General features: G+C 41.9%; 2 protein-coding genes across 6 annotated transcripts in view; one reads left to right on the forward strand and one right to left on the reverse strand.

Moving 5' to 3' along the window:
* Positions 1 to 10,801: 10,801 nt before the first annotated feature.
* On the reverse strand, positions 10,802 to 12,535 carry PIGBOS1 (PIGB opposite strand 1). 3 transcript variants are annotated; one of them, XM_030929733.1, is made up of 2 exons: positions 12,398 to 12,535; positions 10,802 to 11,455 (listed from the first exon to the last, which is right to left on the reverse strand). In XM_030929733.1, the coding sequence occupies exon 2, from the start codon at positions 11,378 to 11,380 to the stop codon at positions 11,222 to 11,224; it is 159 nt and encodes a 52-aa protein (XP_030785593.1). In that variant the 5' UTR covers positions 11,381 to 11,455; positions 12,398 to 12,535; the 3' UTR covers positions 10,802 to 11,221. The 3 variants fall into 3 exon arrangements, with proteins under 3 accessions (XP_030785593.1, XP_030785594.1, XP_030785595.1); XM_030929734.1 differs by having other exon boundaries at positions 12,289 to 12,424; XM_030929735.1 differs by lacking the exon at positions 12,398 to 12,535 and adding an exon at positions 12,088 to 12,214.
* A 40-nt stretch (positions 12,536 to 12,575) lies between these two features.
* PIGB (phosphatidylinositol glycan anchor biosynthesis class B) overlaps positions 12,576 to 21,498 on the forward strand; it is a 36,451-nt gene continuing 27,528 nt past the window's right edge. Inside the window, exons 1-5 of one of the 3 annotated variants that reach the window (XM_030929731.1) lie at positions 12,576 to 12,748; positions 13,610 to 13,745; positions 14,597 to 14,717; positions 18,270 to 18,374; positions 20,457 to 20,587. In XM_030929731.1, the coding sequence (XP_030785591.1) occupies positions 12,613 to 12,748; positions 13,610 to 13,745; positions 14,597 to 14,717; positions 18,270 to 18,374; positions 20,457 to 20,587 (629 nt within the window). In that variant the 5' untranslated portion in view covers positions 12,576 to 12,612. The remainder of the gene's footprint in view (positions 12,749 to 13,609; positions 13,746 to 14,596; positions 14,718 to 18,269; positions 18,375 to 20,456; positions 20,588 to 21,498) is intronic. The other 2 variants (XM_010372560.2, XM_030929732.1) reach the window with 2 other exon arrangements.

A 21,498-nucleotide genomic window follows, 5' to 3' on the forward strand; every position in this document is an offset into this window, starting at 1 on the left:
CAGAGCAGGCTATGCAAGGTGGATTTCCTGGGTTAGCTTTTTTAGATGTTGTTTGTTTCGTTCATCTTCTCAACCTTCCCTGAGGATTGTGACCTCCAGGCGCAGTGTAAGTCATACTATATACCTAACCCCTGGGATACTCCCTGGGTTACTGTAGCCTTGAAAGCGGCACCATTGCCACTCCGTGAGCCTCGAGAAAGTCCAAATCTGGGAATTATTTCATGAACTAGTGCCTTTATTGCCTCTTGGGCCTTTTCTGTCCTACAGGGGAAGGCCTCTGCCCAACCAGTGAAAGTATCTACCCAGACTAGTAGATACTGAAATCCCTGAGATTTCGGCATGTGGGTAAAATCTAGTTGCCAGTCTTTTCCTGGGTAATGACCTATTCTTTGTTCTCCTGAAGGAGCTTGGCAATAAGGCAGGGGATTATTTCTTTGGCACACTTCACAGGCCCTGACTATCTGCTTAATAGTTTTGAAAAGGCCTGGTCCAGTAAATAATGATTTGGCCATCTGATGGGTGCTGTCGATGCCTAAGTGAAAGGTTTGGTGAAGAGTTTTAAGTAATTTCCATTGGTTAGCTGCAGGCAAAAGTATTTTTCCTTCTTCAGTGGCTAGCCATCCTGAGGGGAGGAAACTATGTCCTTGTGAGGTTCTCCATTCTATTTATTCTACTGAGTACTGGGGCTTGGTTTCCCAGAGGGGATTACCCCATACTAGCGGTCCTTCTATAAGCATTTCTAATGGAGGGTCCTGCCTTGCGGCTCTTTTGGCTTCAATATCAGCTTGGCAGTTCCCTTCTATTTCTCTTTCCTTTCTTTTTTGATGACCCCGGCAGTGTAAGACTGCCACCTCTTTAGGTTTCTGTACCGCCAATAATAATCTCCTCATAGCTTCCTGATGTTTGATAGGTGTTCCCTCGGAAGTTAGGGATTCCCTTTCTCTCCATATTGCCTCATGGGCATGGGGGACTAGGTAAGTATACTTAGGGTCTGTGTATCTATTTACTTTTTTTCCTTCTCCTAATTCTAGTGCCCCAGCAAGGGCTATTAGTTCTGCCAGCTGAGCACTAGTTCTTGGAGTGAGGGGATTACTTTCAAGTATTCCATTATCACTGACCACTGCATACCCCACTTTTCAAAGTCCTTTTTCTACAAAGGAACTTACATCAATATACAAGTTGAGGACAGGATCAGTCAAGGGAACCTCTAAAAGGTCCCCCCTCGAGCGGCGTAGGTTTGAGCAATTACTTGTTGACAATTATGTTCTATCTTTTCTTCATTGTCTGGAAGAAATGTGGCTGGGTTGTGTTGCAGCACTGGCCCTTCAAGTAATACAGCCTGATAATTAAGTAAACAGCTGTCTGACAGCCACAAGTCTCCTTTAGCAGTGAGTATGCCGGTCACATCATGAGATGTCCACACAGTAAGATCTCTTCCCCGTATCATTTTAACTGCTTCAGATACTAAGACTGCCACTGCCGCCACTACCTATAAACAATGAGGTCAACCCTTTGCCACTACGTCAGTTCCCTTATTCAGGTAGGCCATGGGTTGCAAGCTCATCCCTCGGACCTGTGTAAGGACTCCTAGAGCTATTCTTGTTTTTTCTGTGACATACAAAGAAAAGTCTTGCCCCATTGGTAAGCTTAACACTGGGGCTTGGGTTAGGGCCTTCTTTAGGACCTGGAAAGCCGCTTCTGCTTCAGGTGTCCATCTTACTAAATGGGTATTGGCTTTCTGAGTTTCTTTAGTGTATATAATGGTCTGGCTATTTTGCTGTACCTGGGAATCCATATTCAGCAGAAGCCTGTTATGCCAAGGAACCCTCTTAGTTGCTTTAGGGTTTTGGGATGAAAATAAGCCAGTACAGGCTGGATACGTTCCTCACTGAGGGCCCTAGTGCCTTTGGATAACTTTAGCCCTAAGTATTTAACCTGCTGTGAGCAGAGCTGAGCTTTTGGTTTGGAAACCTTGTAGCCACAAGCGGCGAGGAAATTTAAGAGCCCTTGGGTGGCTTGATGGCACAAAGTTTCTGAACGGGTGGCTAAAAGTAAATCATCCATGTCCCGAAGGACAAGAGTGTCCAGGTATGAGAAATGGCTCAAGTCTTGGGCTAATGCCTGGTCAAATAGATGGGGGCTATCCCTGAACCCTTGGCGTAAAACAGTCCAGGTGAGTTGAGACGTTGGGTTCAAAGGATCTTCAAAGCCAAACAAGAATTGAGAGTCAGATGTACAGGGATGCAGAAAAAGGCATCCTTAAAGACCAGGACTGGAAACCACTCTGCTTTCTCCGGTATTTGGGAAGGCAGAGTATAAGGGTTAGGTACAGCTGGGTATAGAGGGACGATGGCCTCACTGATAATCCTGAGATCTTGCACTAACCTCCACTGTCTGTTGGGTTTCTGTACTCCTAAAATTGGAGTACTGCAGGGGTTATTGCATGGTTTTACTAGGACTTGGGCTTTTAGGTCCTTAACAATTTTTTGGAGTCCTTGTTGGGCCTTGGGTCTAATTTGGAGTCCTTGTTGGGCCTTGGGTCTAAGGGGTTACTTCCTTTGGTAGGAAAAGGAGGCGGAATCCTTTAGTTTAACTTGAACGGGATAGGCATTCTTTGCTCGTCCTTATTGTCCTTCTGTTGCCTAGACTTCAGGATTAATTCCTTCTTCAAGCAGGGGACAACAAACGAGTGTTCCTTCTCCTATGTTCAGGTGTATAATGGCCACTGCTTTTGCTAGAATGTCTCTCCCTAACAAGGGAGTGGGGCTTTCAGGCATAATTAGAAAAGTATGTGAAAAGAGTAAAGTTCCCCAGTCACAAACTTAGTGGCTGGGAGAAGTGTCTAGTGACTGGCTGTCCTAGGACCCCTCGGATAGTGACAGATCTGGAAGACAGTTGTCTGGGACAGAAGAGTAAGACTGAGAAGACCACGCCAGTGTCCAGGAGACAGTTAACCTACTGGCCCTCAATGGTCAAGCATACCTGGGGCTCTGGGAGGGTGATAGCACGGGCTGGCACTTGCTCCGGGCACCCTCAGTCCTGCTGCTGGATCATCTGGTTAGTGGCTTCTGACTTAGAGGACCTTCATCCCCTGGGGCAGTGAGCCTTCCAGTGATTCCCTTGACATAAGGGGTATGGACGAGGGGGCGGCTTATTTCTACTTGGACAATCTTTTTTTAAGTGTCCTTGCGGACCACACTGGAAGCAAGCCCTATTAGGCATTCGATTTGCCCAGCTTTTCCCTTTTCCAGAGCCTCCAAAGTCCGCTTGCCTGAGGGCCATGACTAAAGCGGTGGCCTTTTTTTTAATCCCATTTGTTCCATTCCACCTGCTCCTCCTGATCTCTATTATAAAAAAAACTGAGGTTGCCAATTTCAAAAGGTTTTCTAAGTTTTGCTCCGGGCCTAAGGCGACTTTTGAAGTTTTTTTCTAATGTCTGCAGCTGACTGGGTGATAAACTTATCCTCTAAGATGAGTTGGCCTCCAACAGAATCAGGTGACAGAGAGGTATGCATCCTCAATGCCTTCCTTAGTCTCTCCAGAAAGGCGGTAGGATTTTCTTCCTTTCCCTGTGTTATAGTGGACATCACTGAATAATTCATAGACTTCTTCCTAGTTTTCCTGGGTCCTAGCACGCAAGTTAGCAAATGTCTGTGGCACCAATCTCCATGTTCTGAGGCCGTGTCCCAGTGAGGGTCTACAATGGGAATTGCCTGCTGGCCTATGGGGAATCATTCTCTTTCCTCTATTGTCATCCTGTCATTGACCTAACTGAGATACCAGAGATCGCCAAACTCTCGGACAGCAGTTATGGCGGCACTTCTCTCATTTGGGGTTAGTGTCTGATTTAGCAGTAACATTATATCTCTCCATGTCAGATCAAAGGATTGTCCTAACCCTTGTAAAACATCAATATAGCCATCAGGGTTATCTGAGAATTTACCTAGGTCTATTTTAATTTGCTTTCAGTCTGAGAGAGAAAAAGGTACATGTACTCTGGATGGGCCGATTTCTCCTCCTCCCACTGCTTGGAGGGGGCATAATCGGGGAATACTGGCACTCTTTGGTTCAATGTTTACCCCTTTGTCTATCTCCTTTTGGACAGTTTGGGTTGAAGGGGGGTCCTTATTAGTTGGGGAAGGAATCAGGGGACGCTGGGGCAGGGAGATAGACTCTGAGGGCTTCCTGTAGGGCATAAATCACACTTTTTACATAATTGCAAGTCGTCTCTTAATGAAAATAAAGTTTGTACATATGACACTTCACTCCATTTGCCTTCTTTTCTACAAGAGGTCTAGCTGTAAGATGGTGTCATAATGTATACTTCCCTCAGGAGGCCAGGTTTCTCCCCCTTGAAGAGGATATTGTGGCCAGGTGGTACTGCAGAAGAATGAAGTCATTTCTTTCTTAAGTGTCTGAGAGTCAAACTGGTCCCAATTCTCCAGAATACATCTTAGGGGCGTTTTTGCTTTGGGGGGAACATTTCCCATTACTTTGGAGGTCCCTTCGTGGTCGCCAAATGTTACCCAGGGTCCTTACGCCCAGAGCTCCCAAGATGGTGGCGGCTCCCAGATGGTGGCCGGCTGCTTCTAAGATGGTGGCAAGCCTCATGTTCTCTGACCTGGGGTTCTTGGCTTCACAGATTCCAAGGAATGGAATCTTGGGCCATGCAGTGAGTATTATAGCTCTATCAGAAGCCATGGAATCCGGAAGAGAACTGTGGAACCCAGTGACTAGTGTTCAGCTCAATTAGGACGAACCCAGGCACTTAGCCGTGCAGGAATAATGGCAAGCCTTTAGCCTGACCGGGAGTGGCAATGGGCGCCTCACTGGATCAGGAGCACAGCAGGCACCCTGCCGGATCCAAAGGGATGGAAGTCAGCGGCAGGTCTGCGACCGCAGGAAACAACAGGGGTGGACGGCGAGCGAAAGCTCAGCTCCAGCCGTTAACAAACATGGACCAGAAGAGTTCAGTTCCAAGATGTAATAGAGTGAAAACAGAGCTCCCATACAAACGGAGGGGACCCAAAGAGGGGAGCCCTGAACATATATTTTCAACTATCTTGGGCATATGCCTGTAAGGGGAATTGCTAGGCCATATAGTAACTCTACGTTTAACCATCTGAAGAACTGCCAAACTTTCCCAAAGTGACTGCACCTTTTTACTTTCCCACCAGTAGTGTATGAAGGTTCCAATTGTTCCACATCCTCACCAGCACTTGCCATTTTCCATCTTTTTGATTGCAGTCATCCTAGTGAACATGAAATGGTAACTCAGTGTGGTTTTGATTTCAATGAATGTACTATCTTCACTGGAAGAAAAAAAAACTCAGCCTCTGGCACTTGGTATATAACAACTAAATTGGCATCCTTTTCAAAAGGAGGATCAAAAGCAGTTTAGTTTAACTTGATGTGTTAGGATTATTCCTTGAATGTAATAACATTATATATTCCTGTCACGTGACCTGACTTTGCATCCTATGGGAAGAGTCCATGTCCCTTGCCTTGTTGACTTTAGGCTTTAGCGTGCGACATGCTGTAAGCCAAAATATGAGAAGATGTGATAATTTGCCACAATTGAGCAGAAACTTACAACTACTCTCAATCTCTCTCTCTCCTACACCCTGTCATAGCCCTGACAGGGGCTGCTCCTTGAGCCTCGGTCCCAGAATGAGAAGACACAAAGAACAGAATTCCAGTCTAGAGCCAAGCAAAGCCAAACCTGTTACCCAGCAGACACTTGGTATTTAAATTACAATTTTTATAACTACTTTCAAGTGCATAGGAAAAAATCTTGCCAAGCACAGTGACGGGCACGTAGAATTCTAGTGCTTTGGGAGGCCAAGGCAAGAAGATTGCTTGAGTCCAGGAGATTAAGACCAGACTAGGCAACAGAGTGAGACCCCATTTCTACAAAGATTTGTTTTAAGTGGGCCAGACGTAGTTGTGCACAACTGTAGTCCTAGCTACTGTAGAAGATGAGACAGGAGGAATCACTTGAGCCCAGGAGTTCAAGGTTATAGCGAGCAATGATGATACTACACTCAAGTCTGGGTGACAGAGCGAGACCCTATCTCTTTAAAAACAAAAAACAAAAAGAAAACCTCAAAAGCTCACCCTAAATTGTTAAAGGTACTGAATAAATCAATTTATACATCAATAATTTTCACTTTTCACTTTGTTAATTTTGTATTATTAGAATGCTTTAAGGAACATATACTACTTTTGTAATTTCTTCACTTTCTTTTTTAAAAAATTACCTATGCTAGGCCAGGCGCAGTGGCTCATGCTTGTAATCCCCAGCACTTTGGGAGGCCAAGGCGGGTGGATCATTTCGGGTCAGGAGTTCAAGACCAGCCTGGCCAATACGGTGAAACCCAATCTCTACTAAAAATACAAAAATTAGGCCGGGCGCGGTGGCTCAAGCCTGTAATCCCAGCACTTTGGGAGGCCGAGACAGGCGGATCACGAGGTCAGGAGATCGAGACCATCCTGGCTAACATGGTGAAACCCGTCTCTACTAAAAAATACAAAAAAACTAGCCGGGCGAGGTGGCAGGCGCCTGTAGTCCCAGCTACTCCGGAGGCTGAGGCAGGAGAATGGCGTAAACCCGGGAGGCGGAGCTTGCAGTGAGCTGAGATCGCGCCACTGCACTCCAGCCTGGGCGACAGAGCGAGACTCCGTCTCAAAAAAAAAAAAAAAAATTACAAAAATTAGCTGGGTGCGGTGGCGGGTGCCTGTAATCCCAGCTGCTCGGGAGGCTGAGGCAGGAGAATCACTTAAACCTGGGTGGGGGAGGTTGCAGTGAGCCAAGATCATGCCATTGCACTCCAGCCTGGGCATCACAGCGAGACTCCATCTCAAAAAAAAAAAAAAAATTACCTATGCTGGTCTCCACTTAACATAGCTGAGATTAACTTATAATGAATTTCAGAAATTCTTAAATCTTAAGATTAAAAGTAAATTCTTACACATCTTAAGAAAAAGAACATCAATAATAATAAAAACATGTTCATTTAGATAAAGAACTTTGTACATATGTGATTACATTTATAGATCTCATTGAAAATACAAGCTTAATAGAAGCATTTTCTTTGAAAACCGGCACAAGGGTGCCCTCTCTCATCACTCATATTCAACATAGTAATGGGAAGTACTCTTCAGGGCAATCAGACAAGAGAAAGAAAGAAAGAGTATTCAAGTAGGAAGAGAGGAAGTCAAATTGTCCTGTTTGCAGATAACATGATTGTGTATTTAGAAAACCCCATTGTCTCAGCCCAAAAACTCCTTAAGCTGATAAGCAACTTCAGCAAAGTCTCAGGATAAAAATCAATGTGCAAAACAAGCATTCCTGTACACCAATAATAGACAAACAGAGCCAAATCATGAGGGAACTCCCATTCACAATTGCTACAAAGAAATTAAAATACCTAGGAATACAACTTACAAGGGACGCAAAGGACCTCTTCAAGGAGAACTGCAAACCACTGCTCAAGGAAATAAGAGAGGACACAAATGGAAAAACATTTCATGCTCATGGATAGGAAGAATCAATATCATGAAAATGGCCATACTGCCCAAAGTAATTTATAGATTCATTGCTATTCCCATCAAGCTACCATTGACTTTCTTCACAGAATTAGAAAAACTACTTTAAATTTCGTATGGAACCAAAAAAGAACCCACATAGCCAAGACAATCCTAAGGAAAAAGAACGAAGCTGGAGGCATCAAGCTACCTGACTTCAAACTATACAAAAATGCTACGGTAACCAAAACGCCATGGTACTGGTACCAAAACAGATATATAGACCAATGGAACAGAACAGAGACCTCAGAAATAATACCACACATCTACAACCATCTGATCTTCGACAAACCTGACAAAAACAAGCAACGGGGAAAGGATTCCCTATTTAATAAATGGTGCTGGGAAAAATGGCTAGCCATATTGAGAAAACAGAAACTGGACCCCTTCCTTACACCTTATATAAAAATTAACTCAAGATGGACTAATGACTTCAATTGAAAACCTAAAACTGAGAGAAGAGAGGCAGACCCTCTCATATTGTTTTATACTCAGAAAAGGGGAAAAAAAAAGGCAAAACAAAAGGCAGGTAGCCTGGGGCCTAGGAACCAGGCCTGAAACCAGGCCTGGGCCTGCCTGACCTAAGCCTGGTAGTTAAAATTCCACCCCTGACCTAGCAACTGATGTTATCTATATATTCCAGACATTGTATGGAAGGACATTTTTCTGTTTCACTCTGACCACCAGTTCTTGCAGCCCCTGTCACGTACCCCCTGGCTTGTTCAATCGATCACGACCCTCTCATGCAGACCCTCTTAGAGTTGTGCCCTTAAAAGGAACAGAAGTTGGGCACCTGACAAGCTCAGATTTTAAGACGCTAGTCTGCCAATGTTTCCAGCTGATAAAAGCCACTCCCTTCACTATCTCGGTGTGTGAGGGGTTTTGTCTGCGGCTTGTCCTGCTACAAAACCATAAAATCTCTAGAAGAAAACCTAGGCAATACCATTCAGGACATAGGCATGGGCAAAGACTGCATGACTAGGTCACCAAAAAGCAACTCCAACAAAAGCCAAAATTGACAAATGGGATCTAATTGAAGAGCTTCTGCACAGCAAAAGAAACTATCATCAGAGTGAACAGGCAACCTACAAAATGGGAGAAAATTTTTGCAATCTGTCCATCTGACAAAGGGCTAATCTCCGGAGTCTATAAGGAACTTAAAACAAATTTACAAGAAAAAAAAACCCCATCAAAAAGTGGGTGAAGGATATGAACAGACACCTCTCAAAAGAAGACATTTACACAGCCAACAAACATATGAAAAAATGCTCATCCTCACTTGTCATTAGAGAAATGCAAATCAAAACCACAATGAGATACTATCTCATGCCAATAAGAATGGTGCTCATTAAAAAGTCAGGAAACAACAGATCCTGGCAACGCTGTGGAGAAACAGGAACGCTTTTATACCATTGGTGGGAGTGTAAATTAGTTCAACCATTATGGAAGACAGTGTGGAGATTCCTCAAGGATCTAGAACCAGAAATGCCATTTGACCCAGCAATCCCACTACTGGGTATATACTCAAAGGATTATAAATCATTCTACTATAAAGACACATGCACGGCTGGGCACAGTGACTCACACCTGTAATCCCAGCACTTTGGGAGGCTAAGGGGAGTGGATCATGAGGTCAGAAGATCGAGACCATCCTGGCTAACACGGTGAAACCCCGTCTCTACTAAAAATACAAAAAAAAAAAAAAAAAATTAGCCAGGCACGGTGGCAGGCGCCTGTAGTCCCAGCTACTTGGGAGGCTGAGGCAGGAGAATGGCGTGAACCCAGGAGGCGGGCCTTGCAGTGAGCCGAGACTGTGCCACTGCACTCCAGCCTGTGCAACAGAGCAAGACTCCATCTAAAAAAAAAAAGACACATGCACACGTATGTTTATTGCAGCACTGTTCAAAATAGCAAAGACTTGGAACCAACCCAAATGTACATCAGTGATAGACTGGATAAAGAAAATATGAGACATATATACCACGGAATACGATGCAGTCATAAAAAATGAGTTTGGCTGGGCGCAGTGGCTCATGCCTGTAATCCCAGCACTTTGGAAGGCCGAGGCAGGTGGATCAAGAGGTCAAGAGATCGAAACCATCCTGGCCAAAATGGTGAAACCCCGTCTCTACTAAAAATACAAAAATTAGCTGGGCGTGGTGGTGCACTCCATAGTCCCAGCTACTCAGGAGGCCGAGGCAGTAGAATTGCCTGAACCTGGGAAGTGGAGGTTGCAGTAAGCCAAGATCGCACCATTGCACTCCAGCCTGGGTGACAGAGCCAGACTCCGTCTCCAAAAAAAAAAAAAAAAAAGGGGTTTATGTGCTTTGTAGGGACATGGATGAAGCTGAAAGTCATCATTCTCAGCAAACTAACACAGGAACAGAAAACCAAACACCACATGTTCTCACTCATAAGTGGAAGTTGAACAACAACAACACATAGACACAGGGAAGGGAACATCACACACTGGGGCCTGTCTGGGGGTGGGGGACAAGAGAAGGGAGCGCATTAGAACAAATTCCTAATGCATGCAGGGCTTAAAACCTAGATGACGGGTTGACAGGTGCAGCAAACCACCATGGCACATGTATATCTACGTAACAAACCTGTACATTCAGCACAAGTATCCCAGAACTTAAATTAAAAAAAAAAGAAAATACAAACTTAAGATTAGGGTAAAAAGTAATACCAATTCTTAGCAACTTCAAAATCTTTTTAACTATACGAATAATAGCTTCATAACAAACTACTCCCTTAACACCATTATTAATACAAATTTGCTTAGTGGATTAAACATCTGTGTCACACCTGCCATCCTCTCAAACAGCATCTACCTTCTCTAAAACCTCAATTTGATCTGAGCCATCCCAATTCTCAACTACTCCTCCACAATGCCTGAGATGAAAAACGGCTGGGATTGAATGACTGCTGAAATATATTAAACCAATCTAATTGCAGGGTAACTCAGGGCTTTCTGCCTGAGGTAGCTTAACTTGGTTCACACATCTACAAATACTATTGTAAACACCCTCCCCAATTACTTTATACACACTGAGACTGGTACTCCATGATATTACATATGCTAAATTCCTAGAAAACCAAACCTCAAGTAGAAAATATTTCTAAAACATTCACTTTTGTTTAAAAGGAAATTACTTATCTGTCCTGGTAAAAAGACATAAAATGACAAAAATACAGTAAACATTAAGTGTTAGGTTAAAAAATCATTATCCATGATTTATTTTTAAATATATCTATGTTTTTGTTAGATTAAAGTTAAAATAATTACAATGGAACTTTAAGCAATTATTACGGTTCAACTTCATGAAGTATTTGTTTTCTTTTGTTGAGATGGAGTCTCGCTCGGTCGCCCAGGCTGGAGTGCAGCAGCGTGATCTCAACTCAGTGCCACCTCCATCTCCCAGGTTCGAGTGACTCTCCTACCTCAGCCGCCTGAGCAGCTCGGATTACAGGTGCACACCACCGAGCCCGGCTGATTTTCGTATTTTTAGTAGAGACAGGGTTTCAGGCAGGTCTCAAACTCCCGACCTCGTGATCCACCCGCCTCGGCCTCCCAAAGTGCTGGGATTACAGGAGTGAGCCACCACGCCTGGCCTAACTCCATGTAGTACTAACTTTTCTTCTCTTCTGATTCTTGCACCGACTGCCCCTTTAATTCCTTCTGATCTTTGGCATACTGTTCAAATACTGGTTGAAAAATATATATTCCTCCAGCAATTCCAAGGATAGTGGTAAAAAGCAGGTGCGGAAAAGTCAATCTCCTAAACATTGTTGCAAGAAATACAGCACAAGGAAAAGGTGGTTTTGGAAAGCCACACTCCACATCCAGGAAATCTCTTCAGATCTGTGTACAAAAATGGAAAGCAAAGCCATCACTTAGCACAATGTCCTTTTAAAAGATTTTATGTTAATACTTTGCACTGGAGTGAACAATATTTTTATGTTACTAATTAAAACAAGAATATAACTACATAAGGAGTAGAGGAAATGAATTACGGAAGGGTATAAGACAAAGCTAAAACCTTTTACTACATAATGTTCTCAATGGTTTTAAATGCATACTTTTTTTTTTTTTTGAGACGGAGTCTCGCTCTCTCGCCCAGGCTGTAGTACAGTGGCGAGATCTCGGCTCCCTGCAAGGTCTGCCTCCCGGGTTCACGCCATTCTCCTGCCTCAGCCTCCCGAGTACCTGGGACTACAGGCGCCCACCACCACGTGGACCCAGCTAATTTTTTGTATTTTTAGTAGAGATGGGGTTTCACCGTGTTAGCCAGTATGGTCTGGATCTCCTGACCTCGTGATCCGCCCACCTTTGCCTCCCAAAGTGCTGGGAATACAGGCGAGAGCCACCGCGCCCGGCCTGATTTTACTTTTAACTAGAGGACAAAAGACAAAAAGAAACTAACAACAACAACAAAAACACAGGAACCACTGAGCATGTTTCCACATCTGTACAAGAAGCTAAACCATCCCTACCCTGTCCACCTCGTTCAACAGGCATTTTTTTCTGAGAGCTGACGTTTACGATTATCATTACTTTTTTTTTTTTCCAGCCAGGATGGTCTCGATCTCCTGACCCCGTGATCCGCCTGCCTCGGCCTCCCAAAGTGCTGGGATTACAGGCGTAAGCCACCGCGCCCGGCCTATCACTACCATTTTTAATAACCACTCAGGCACCTCCGACTGTTCTGCGCCTGCTCCCCTCCAGAGATGAGACCGGACTCCTTCTGGCAGTTTTCGGACCCCCGAGCACAGAGACCGCCAAGCCAAAGGCGAGTAGTAATACCTGGGTTCGCAAACAGCGAAAAAAAACCGCAGGCGAGCCACCTCTTGGAGTGGTAGAGACAAAGTTGCCAGTTCCCGGTTACTTCCGGGCTTGCGAGCGACGGCTGCTCGCAAAAGCCAAACTTAGTGGATGGACGAGCAGCGCGCTCCTGCCGCTTTCTTCCGCCTCAGGAAGGTGGCGGCCGGGGATGAGGAGGCCTTCTAAGCAAGTGCGGAATGGAGCGGGGACGCGAAGATGCCAGCCTCACTTTGCGTGGTCTCCAGAACCGCTCCCACGAGAAGATAAAACTGCGAAAGAGAAAGTCTACCTTGTACTTGAGCACCCAGGAAAAGAACGCCAGGCGCCGCGGGGGTGAGTGAGGGGGTGCTGTCTGGAGAGCTCCTGCCCCATCTGAAAGGAGCCCCTGTATATTTCACTACCAGCCAGTTGCCCGTTGAGCTCTGTGTTGCCAGATCTTAACGAGTTTTGAAATGCTGGAAACACAGATTTTAATATAAATCCTGATTTTTAAATGTTGGCAACTAAATTCAAATTAAAAAAAACATACTCTGTATTTGGCCGACAGACTGTCCATTTGTGGTCAAGAGCAGGACTTTGGAGACAGCAGACAGATCCGGGTTTGAATCCTGATAAGTAATTTACAGCTTTATTTGGACAAGGCAGTTTAATTTCTGGGCCTCAATTTGCTCGTCTGTAAAATGGGGCTAATAATACCTATCCCATAATACTGTGTGGAGGATTAAGTGAGATGCATGTAAAGAAATTAACACAGTGCCTGGCATATATAATAGTAAGCATCAATATATTTTAAAATGTACAGAGGACCATTTTATATTGCACATATACAAAGGGTTGCTTCCCAAATTAGTAATTTATTAGCTGGTTTTTTTCATTAGATACACACGTAGTATGACCTAATTAACCTAAGGCCTCAGTTAATCCACTTTTTTTTTTTTTTAGTATTTATTTTAATATTATCTTTATACAATAAGTTGCAAGAAAAGTTGGTTAAACTAAAAGAGTGGCAGTCACCCAGTGATGAGGCTGTGGTTCTTGTATAACCTTCCCTACGCTGGCTTTGAGAGTGGTGTGGAGGGGCCGGAGGTCACTACTGTGCCTTACAAGGGGCAACCAGAGCAGCAGATTTTAGGTTCTGCAAGTGGAACTGCCTGACTTTTGTGCCACTATTACCTGTTTTGTTCTGTTTTTCAGATCTTCTTGGAGAGAATATTCATCTGGTCTTGTTCACCATAGCTTTACGAACATTAAACTGCTTTTTAGTGCAAACAAGCTTTGTTCCAGATGAATACTGGCAGTCTCTTGAAGTTGCACATCACATGGTTTTCAAATATCCTTTGTGGTTTCTTTTCCAGACGTAAGTGTGGAAATTGTGTTCAGTTTCTTTCAGAGTAGTCCCCCCTGCTCTCTTGTCTTCAGGAGATAGTTTCCAAGATCCCTAGTGGATGCCTGAAACTGTAGACAGTACCAAACTCTATATATATTGTTTTTATGTATGTAAAAAAAATACACACACTTATGATAAAGTTTATATAAATTAGGTACAGTGAGAGATTAACAGTATTAAAATATAACAAGTTTAACACAGTACTATAATAAAAGTTATGTGAACATGGTCTCTCTCTCAAAATATCTTCATATTTTCTGACAGTGGTTGACTATGGGCAACTGAAACCATGGAAAGTGAAACCACAGATAAGGGGGGACTACTATACATATTTTCAGTTTTCCGTATTTTCCCCAAATAATTTTAACTCATCCAAGTACGCCATTATTTTATACTAGTATTTCTCCTGTATCTTTCCTTTATGTTAATATACTTGACACAGCCGTTAGCATACATTCCCACAGTGCTTAGCACTTGGAGGATACAGAGAAAGTAAAAAACACATTACTGCCTTGAAGAAGTTAAGAGTTTAGTTGGCCAATTGAATTTGTAATGCAAATATCCAGTATAAAATGCTGTTTTAAGACTGCCACAAAATAAAATATTGGTTTACAAATGGAAATGAAAATAGATTTGCCAAGTGAAGTTGGGTGCACCTGTAGAGGCAGGAGGACCACTTGAGCCCAAGTTTTGAGACCAGCCTGGGCAAGAGAGTGAGACCCCATCTTAAAAAAAAAAAAAAAAAAAAAGGAAATAGGTTTCAATATTATTTGACATTTACTCCTTAATGTTACTAATTATGGTTATTTGACTTGGGAGTGGACAGAGAGATTGAGGAGTTACACTTATCCCTTAATCTTTGCAAGCATTTACAAGATTCTTCATCTTTTAGGGAAAGATAGTGTTCAGTTGCTGGTAAGTTCAAATAAAAGTAACCCAAATACTTATTAAAAGTAGATTTATTCTACCTTTTTCAAAGCTTAATGTATATTAACTAAATGATATTGGGGCCATAGAATTTGTTTTTAAAAGGCTACTGTTGCTAAAGTCCAGCCATAATCTGGGAAGCCCATGATACTACAGACATACTGTGATGTGTAACTCTTGAGTTTGTGCTGAAATACAAGACTGAGCATGAAAATGTCCTGATGCGAGGAATCCTGTTATGATGTGCAGATTTTCAAAATGACTATATTATGTATTATTTGGACATTAGAAGTATACTTCTTTCTTTTTTTGAGGGTGGATGGAGTTTCGTTCTTGTTGCCCAGGCTGGAGTGCAATGGCATGATCTTGGCTCACCGCAACCTCCACCTCCCGGGTTCAGGCAATTCTCCTGCCTCAGCCTCCCGAGTAGCTGGGATAATAGGCATGTGCCACCACACCCGGCTAATTTTGTATTTTGTAGAGATGGCCTGGTGTTCAAGTTACGCCTGGCATGTTTCTTCTCTTTACCTCACTCCACTGCTTTATTTTACTCTTTAGCAGGTCCTTACTGTAACATGGAAAATTATGGCATCAAAAATCTGGAGAGACTGCTAATGGCTGGGAGTTCAGAACTCCGCTGATTTTCATGCTAAAATCTACTTTGTTTTAAATTCAAGATTTCTACTTCTACTTAACCACCCTTGAAAAACTTCTCTTTAGTATTTTATAAAAGTCTCTAGCTCTTAACCGCATAATCATAGATAGTATCCTCTAGATACTTTGTAATTTATTAATATTCATCTTAAAATGTGGATCTCCAAACTGACACAATACTGAAGGCAGAATAACTAGTTCAGAATATGGTGGGTTCATTAACTTACATTTCTCAGAGCACAGGAATTCTTTTAGCTTTTTAATAGGTACCTCACACTGTTGGCTCATATTAAGTTTGTAGCCAAATTGACTTTTCATATGAACTGCTTTCAGGGGGCCTCGGAAGTAAGGATGAAGCTTATAGCTCCCTATGCAGAGTAAACAGAAGGCATGTACATGAGTGCCTTTTCCTGTATTTTACAGGGCACAGTTTATGTGGAACTAAGTACCGTGTACCTTTAACTTTCCAATTTTAGCATTTATTTACACATTGTGGACAAAAAGAACATAAAGCTAAAGTGCTAAAAGCCACTGACAACTCAAAGTAAAGCAGCTCCTATAATGTGGAGTTAATGAAGTTTGATTCAACAAAAATATGAATTAACGGCCGGCGCAGTGGATCACGCCTGTAATTCCAGCACTTTGGGAGGGTGAGGTGGGTGGATCACCTGAGGTCAGGAGTTCGAGACTAGCTGGCCAACATGGTGAAACCCCATGTCTACTAAGAATACAAAAATTATCCAGGCGTGGTGGCGGGCACGTGTAATCCCAGCTACTTGGGAGGCTGAGGCAAGAGAATCGCTTGAACTCGGGAGGTAGAGGTTGCCATAAGCCAAGATTGCACCACTGCACTCCAGCCTGGGTGACAGAGTAAGACTTTGTCACACACACACACACACACACACACACACACACACACATACAAATTCACATACAAATTTTTAGAAACACATCTTTTGAACAAACCAAGATTAAATTGTGCTCTACCATCGTGTTATTTTGTTAGTGTTAACTATGACACCTTTTTTTTGTAACTCTGAGAGATATTAGTACACAGCATTAGCATTTCTAACTATAATTTAGTTGTAATACATTTATTCTTTTTTTTTTTTTTTTTTTTTTTTTTGAGACAGAGTCTTGCTCTGTCGCCCAGGCTGGAGTGCGGTGGCCAGATCTCAGCTCACTGCAAGCTCTGCCTCCTGGGTTTATGCCATTCTCCTGCCTCAGCCTCCCGAGTAGCTGGGACTACAGGCGCCCGCCACTTCGCCCGGCTAGTTTTTTGTATTTTTTAGTAGAGACGGGGTTTCACTATGTTAGCCAGGATGGTCTCGATCTCCTGACCTCGTGATCCACCCGTCTCGGTCTCCCAAAGCGCTGGGATTACAGGCTTGAGCCACCGCACCCGGCCACATTTATTCTTTATTTCAATTTTACACTTAAATTTACTCTTTAATGTCATCTGAATACCATGTTCATATAATTGCAGAATATTTGTGCTTTTTTAAAAAGTAATTTGTTGGTTGGGTGCGGTGGCTCATGCCTGTAATCCTAGCACTTTGGGAGGCTGAGGCGGGCAGATCACGAGGTCAGGAGACCAGCCTGTGCAACGTGGCGAAACCTTGTCTCTATTAAAATACAAAAAATTAGCTGGGCGTGTGCCTGTAGTCCCAGCTACTCCGGAGGCTGAGGCAGGAGGAGGTGGGAGGTGGAGCTTGCAGTGAATGGAGATCACGCCACTGCACCCCACCCTGGGCGACAGAAAAAAATGTAATTTGTTATTATCTATATTTCAGGATAGAGAAGCAGCGTAACTTAGTAATTAAAGTCAGGCCAACCTGGTTTATAATGCTGGGTTTCATCCTAACTAGCTGTGCAGCCTTGTGAAAATTACTTAACCTCTCTGTGCCTCAGTTTCCTCATCTATAAAACAGTCCTTTACTCAGAAGATTGTTAGGACTAAATGAGTTGATACATATAAAGTACTTAGCATGATACATAGCACACAGTGCTGCAAATATTTGAATTTTTAAAAACCTGTTGCTAATGAATATAAATATACTTTTAAAATAGAAACTTAACACAGTGAAATGATTGGCTAACTATTAATATTTACATTAAAATTAGGGCCAGGCACAGTGGCTCACGCTTGTAATCCCAACACTTTGGGAGGCCAAGGTGGCAGTATCACTTGAGGCAAGATTAGCTTAGTGTGGCAGTGCATGTCTGAAGTCCTAGCTGCTCAGTAGACTAAGGCAGGAAAATTGCTTCACCCCTGGATTCAAGGCTGCAGCCTGGGTGACAGAGTGAGACCCTGTCAATCAATCAATGTAATAAAAAATAATTTACAAATATATTTGTAATATATATGTGTGTATATATGTGTATATATGTCATATATACACACACAGAGAATGAGACTGGTAAATATTTTATATTTTATATTTATATACAATATAGTTATATTTATAATATATTTATATATTTGTGTCTATATAGGTGTATATATGTCATATATACACATACAGAGAATGAAACTGGTAAATATTTTATATTTTATATTTATATACACTATAGTTATATTTATAATATATTTTATATTTATATATAATATATGTGTGTCTATACTTGTGTATTATGTCATTTATACACACACATACAGAGAGTGAGACTGGTAAAACTTAAAACTACATTGATTATTTTAATGAGAATATAATTTTTATAGAAAAAGGGATGTAGTTTTGCAGAAGAATAGAAAAATATATTGTCTATTTTTGTACTAAGAATGGCTTCCCATAGATAGTTGGATCAGCTTGTTGACTTTTATCATAATTCAGTGTGAACCAACACATGTTTTTAACATCCTGTTCTTCTTTTTAACTGATGAAGATTTGGATTCCTAGACTTGCCCAAGCACTTCTGTCTGCTGTAGCAGACATGAGACTTTACTCATTAACGAAGCAACTAGAAAATCAGGAAGTGGCAAGATGGGTGGTAAGTCCTAAATACTTTAGAAGCTGTATGCCAGTTATTTCATTCCTATAGGTATAAAGTACATGGAAACACTGATTCCCAGAACAATTTTAGAAGATAATTCATACAAGTTTAAAGAGATACGTCCATAATTAAGAACAGTAACATGCAAGTGGGGCACCTGCTATATCTTTCCTTCTGATTAAGCCCTGGACAGGGATGCCCTCAAACCCTTTTAGAGTCTAAACCCTGGGAGACAGCCTTTGGAAGCCCCTTCACTCCTCAAAACTGTCCTTGCCTCTCTTTCCACAGAATTGAGTAAGGATAGTTCTAAATTACCAACTACCTCACAAAGCATCTTAACTATTTACAACCCTTGTTCTGTTCCTCTAGCCAGCCTCTGTCTGAGGTGCAGCCCAAGAAATCTTTTTGCACTGAAACTCTTTCACTTCCAAATGAGATGTTGGAAGTATTAGGTTGGTGCAAAAGTAATTGTGGTTTGTGCCACAACAATATTAGGTTGGTGCAATTACTGGACTCATGTAAGGAAGAGAGTATGGTATAGAAGACTATCTTTTGTCATTTAACTTATTTCAAGGTGGAGAGACAGATTCCTGACATCTCCCATTCCAATCTTGAATGGATTTTTCCCATTTAAACAATATCCTGATGAGGGATTGGATTCTGTAGTACTGTTGTTAATTCACTTGGCTCTTTGTAAAGTTAATAAGCTTATATGAGCCTGTTTGAAAGTCTTACTACCTTTTTTATATTGTTTCTATTGGAAAATACATTCTAAATTCCAAGTAACCAATTTAGCAACATATTTCTGAAATATAATTTATAATAAATTAGAAAGGGAACATTTCTGTAGGTATTCTATTCTTTTGCATTAAAAAGAAAGATTGGTTTAGCAACTAAGTCCTTGCTAATTGATTCAGCGATATGGTTAGCATCATTATTTTGTGCTTATATTTTATGTGCATTGCTGAAGACTCAACATAAAATGGTAGGTAAAAGTCATGATGGCTTTGAAGTCCTTCCCCCAAAAATACAGCACTAGGGCTGGGCGTGGTGGCTCACGCCTATAATCCCAGCACTTTGGGAGGCCGAGGTGGGCGGATCACAAGGTCAGGAGTTCGAGACCAACCTGGCCAACATGGTGAAACGCCGTCTCTACTGAAAATACAAAAATTACCCAGGGGTGGTGGTGGATGCCTGTAATCCCAGCTGCTTGGGAGGCTGAGGCAGAATTGCTTGAACCCGGAAGGCAGAGGTTGCAGCGAGCCGATATCGTGCCACTGCACTGTAGCCTGGGTGACAGAGCAAGACTCCGTCGCGGGAAAAAAAAGAAAAAGATAAAGCACTAGGTTCTTCTAGTTTAGGAAAAACCTTTACTTTCATGAAAATTAGGAACATTTTTTAAAGGCTGTGTTTGGCCAGATGGGAAGCTAGTGCCACATGCTTAACAATTGCCTCAACAAGTTTCTTTTAACACATTTGTTTTGTAGACTTAATGGTGCTCTGTGTGCGTGTTCTTCCAAAAACTGATTCATTAATTTAGTCAATTTCCAAATTAAAATTTAATGTCTCCTGACTTTTTTTCCGTTTCCTGTTTTGTCTTAATTTTTCATCAGCATTCCAAAACAGGGAAACATTCCAAACAAGTGCAACATTCCAAACAAGGTCAATTTAAAAAGTCATAATACTTGTGTCAGTACTATAAGACAGTTTGAGAAATATTGATTGGAAGAACCTAGTTATGAATTTCAATCTTCTTAAACTCTACCAGAAAAGAATCTGTTTTTATGTGTTTCATTAATGGAAAGTGGGATTGATTTTAAATCAAATGGAGTGCCATAAAAATGCACCTGAAAGTACAAACTTCTTAACATGAGCAAATATAGATCTGCTATTATTTTAAACCTGTGTTTGATACAAGTTTCTAAAAACAATGTTTGGGCATGCCTACTTACTTTTAATATCATCTACCTTTTGATGTCCTTTTCACAATATTTAGACTTGCTTGCTATTTAGAAGAAAATATGTACTAAGGTTTTCCATTTCCAACTTCATACATGTTTGCTCTATACTTTTTCTTAGTTTTTTTGCCAGTTGTGCTCCTGGTTCACATGGTACTGCTGTACCAGAACCCTTACAAACACCATGGAAACTGTTCTCACTATAATTGCTCTTTTCTACTATCCTTTGGAAGGTTCAAAGTCTATGAACAGGTAAGAAAAATTATTGTTAATAATTATGTACAAAACTCTACTTTTGAAAAATCTTAAGTATCAACATATTGTAATGTCTAGTAGACCCCCTAATTTTCATGAGTCTTGAGAACCACAAATTTTCAGTTGATATATTATAGCAGAAAACAGATAATACTCCAGTAGAATAATTAAGGAGAGTTTAACAACAGGAATATTTGCAAAGGTGTAGACAATATTTAGGAAAGCCAATAGGGAAACACCATAGTACCGCCAGCCTTGTTATAGCAGGAAGTCTGTAGTATCTCTAGGCCCCAAAGAGCAAGGAGAAGAAATGGTTACTGGAATCTGTAAAGAGCTATAGTTATAAGAGAGGGCCCCAGCAGGGGACAGGCACAACCAGTCTTTAGAATAATGAGACAGCCAGGGGAATAAATAATCCTGACCCAACTCTTCTGCCTCTCAGCCAGAAACAGTCAGAAACCAGAAAGCAAGGTAGCCACTGATGCTGTCCATTCAGGTCAGCTTTCCTGCATGCAGACGAGATAAAGCCTGGAGGAGAAGAGATTTGGAAGGGCAAATAGGAAATACTTGGACTTTATTTGGCTTCCTTTAAACTGGGGAAACAAATACCAAGCAATGGGAACATGAGTGAAGGCACATAACTGTCAGTGGGCTTCATTTACAGTTAGTTACAGTATATTCAGGACAGATTATCCAGAGTAGTGGTAGAGTGTGGTAGGATGCATGTAAGAGGAGAAGAATAAGAGATGAGGCTGGAATGGGACTTTGAATTTGGATTTTATTCTGTAGGTAATAGGGAGCCATTTGAGGCGTTTGAGCAGCATGACATAATCAAATGTGATTTTGAAAAACTTCTTTTGTAATAACAGTATTTAGGATATACTGAAAGGAAAAAAGACAGAATTTGG

The sequence above is a fragment of the Rhinopithecus roxellana genome, chromosome 5 (genome assembly GCF_007565055.1).
Source record: "Rhinopithecus roxellana isolate Shanxi Qingling chromosome 5, ASM756505v1, whole genome shotgun sequence".
Lineage (NCBI taxonomy): Eukaryota > Metazoa > Chordata > Mammalia > Primates > Cercopithecidae > Rhinopithecus > Rhinopithecus roxellana.

What these genes read in the sequence shown, in the direction of transcription:
- PIGBOS1 (XM_030929733.1), bottom strand. Translation starts at nt 11,380, where the DNA reads ATGTTTAGGAGATTGACTTTTCCGCACCTGCTTTTTACCACTATCCTT.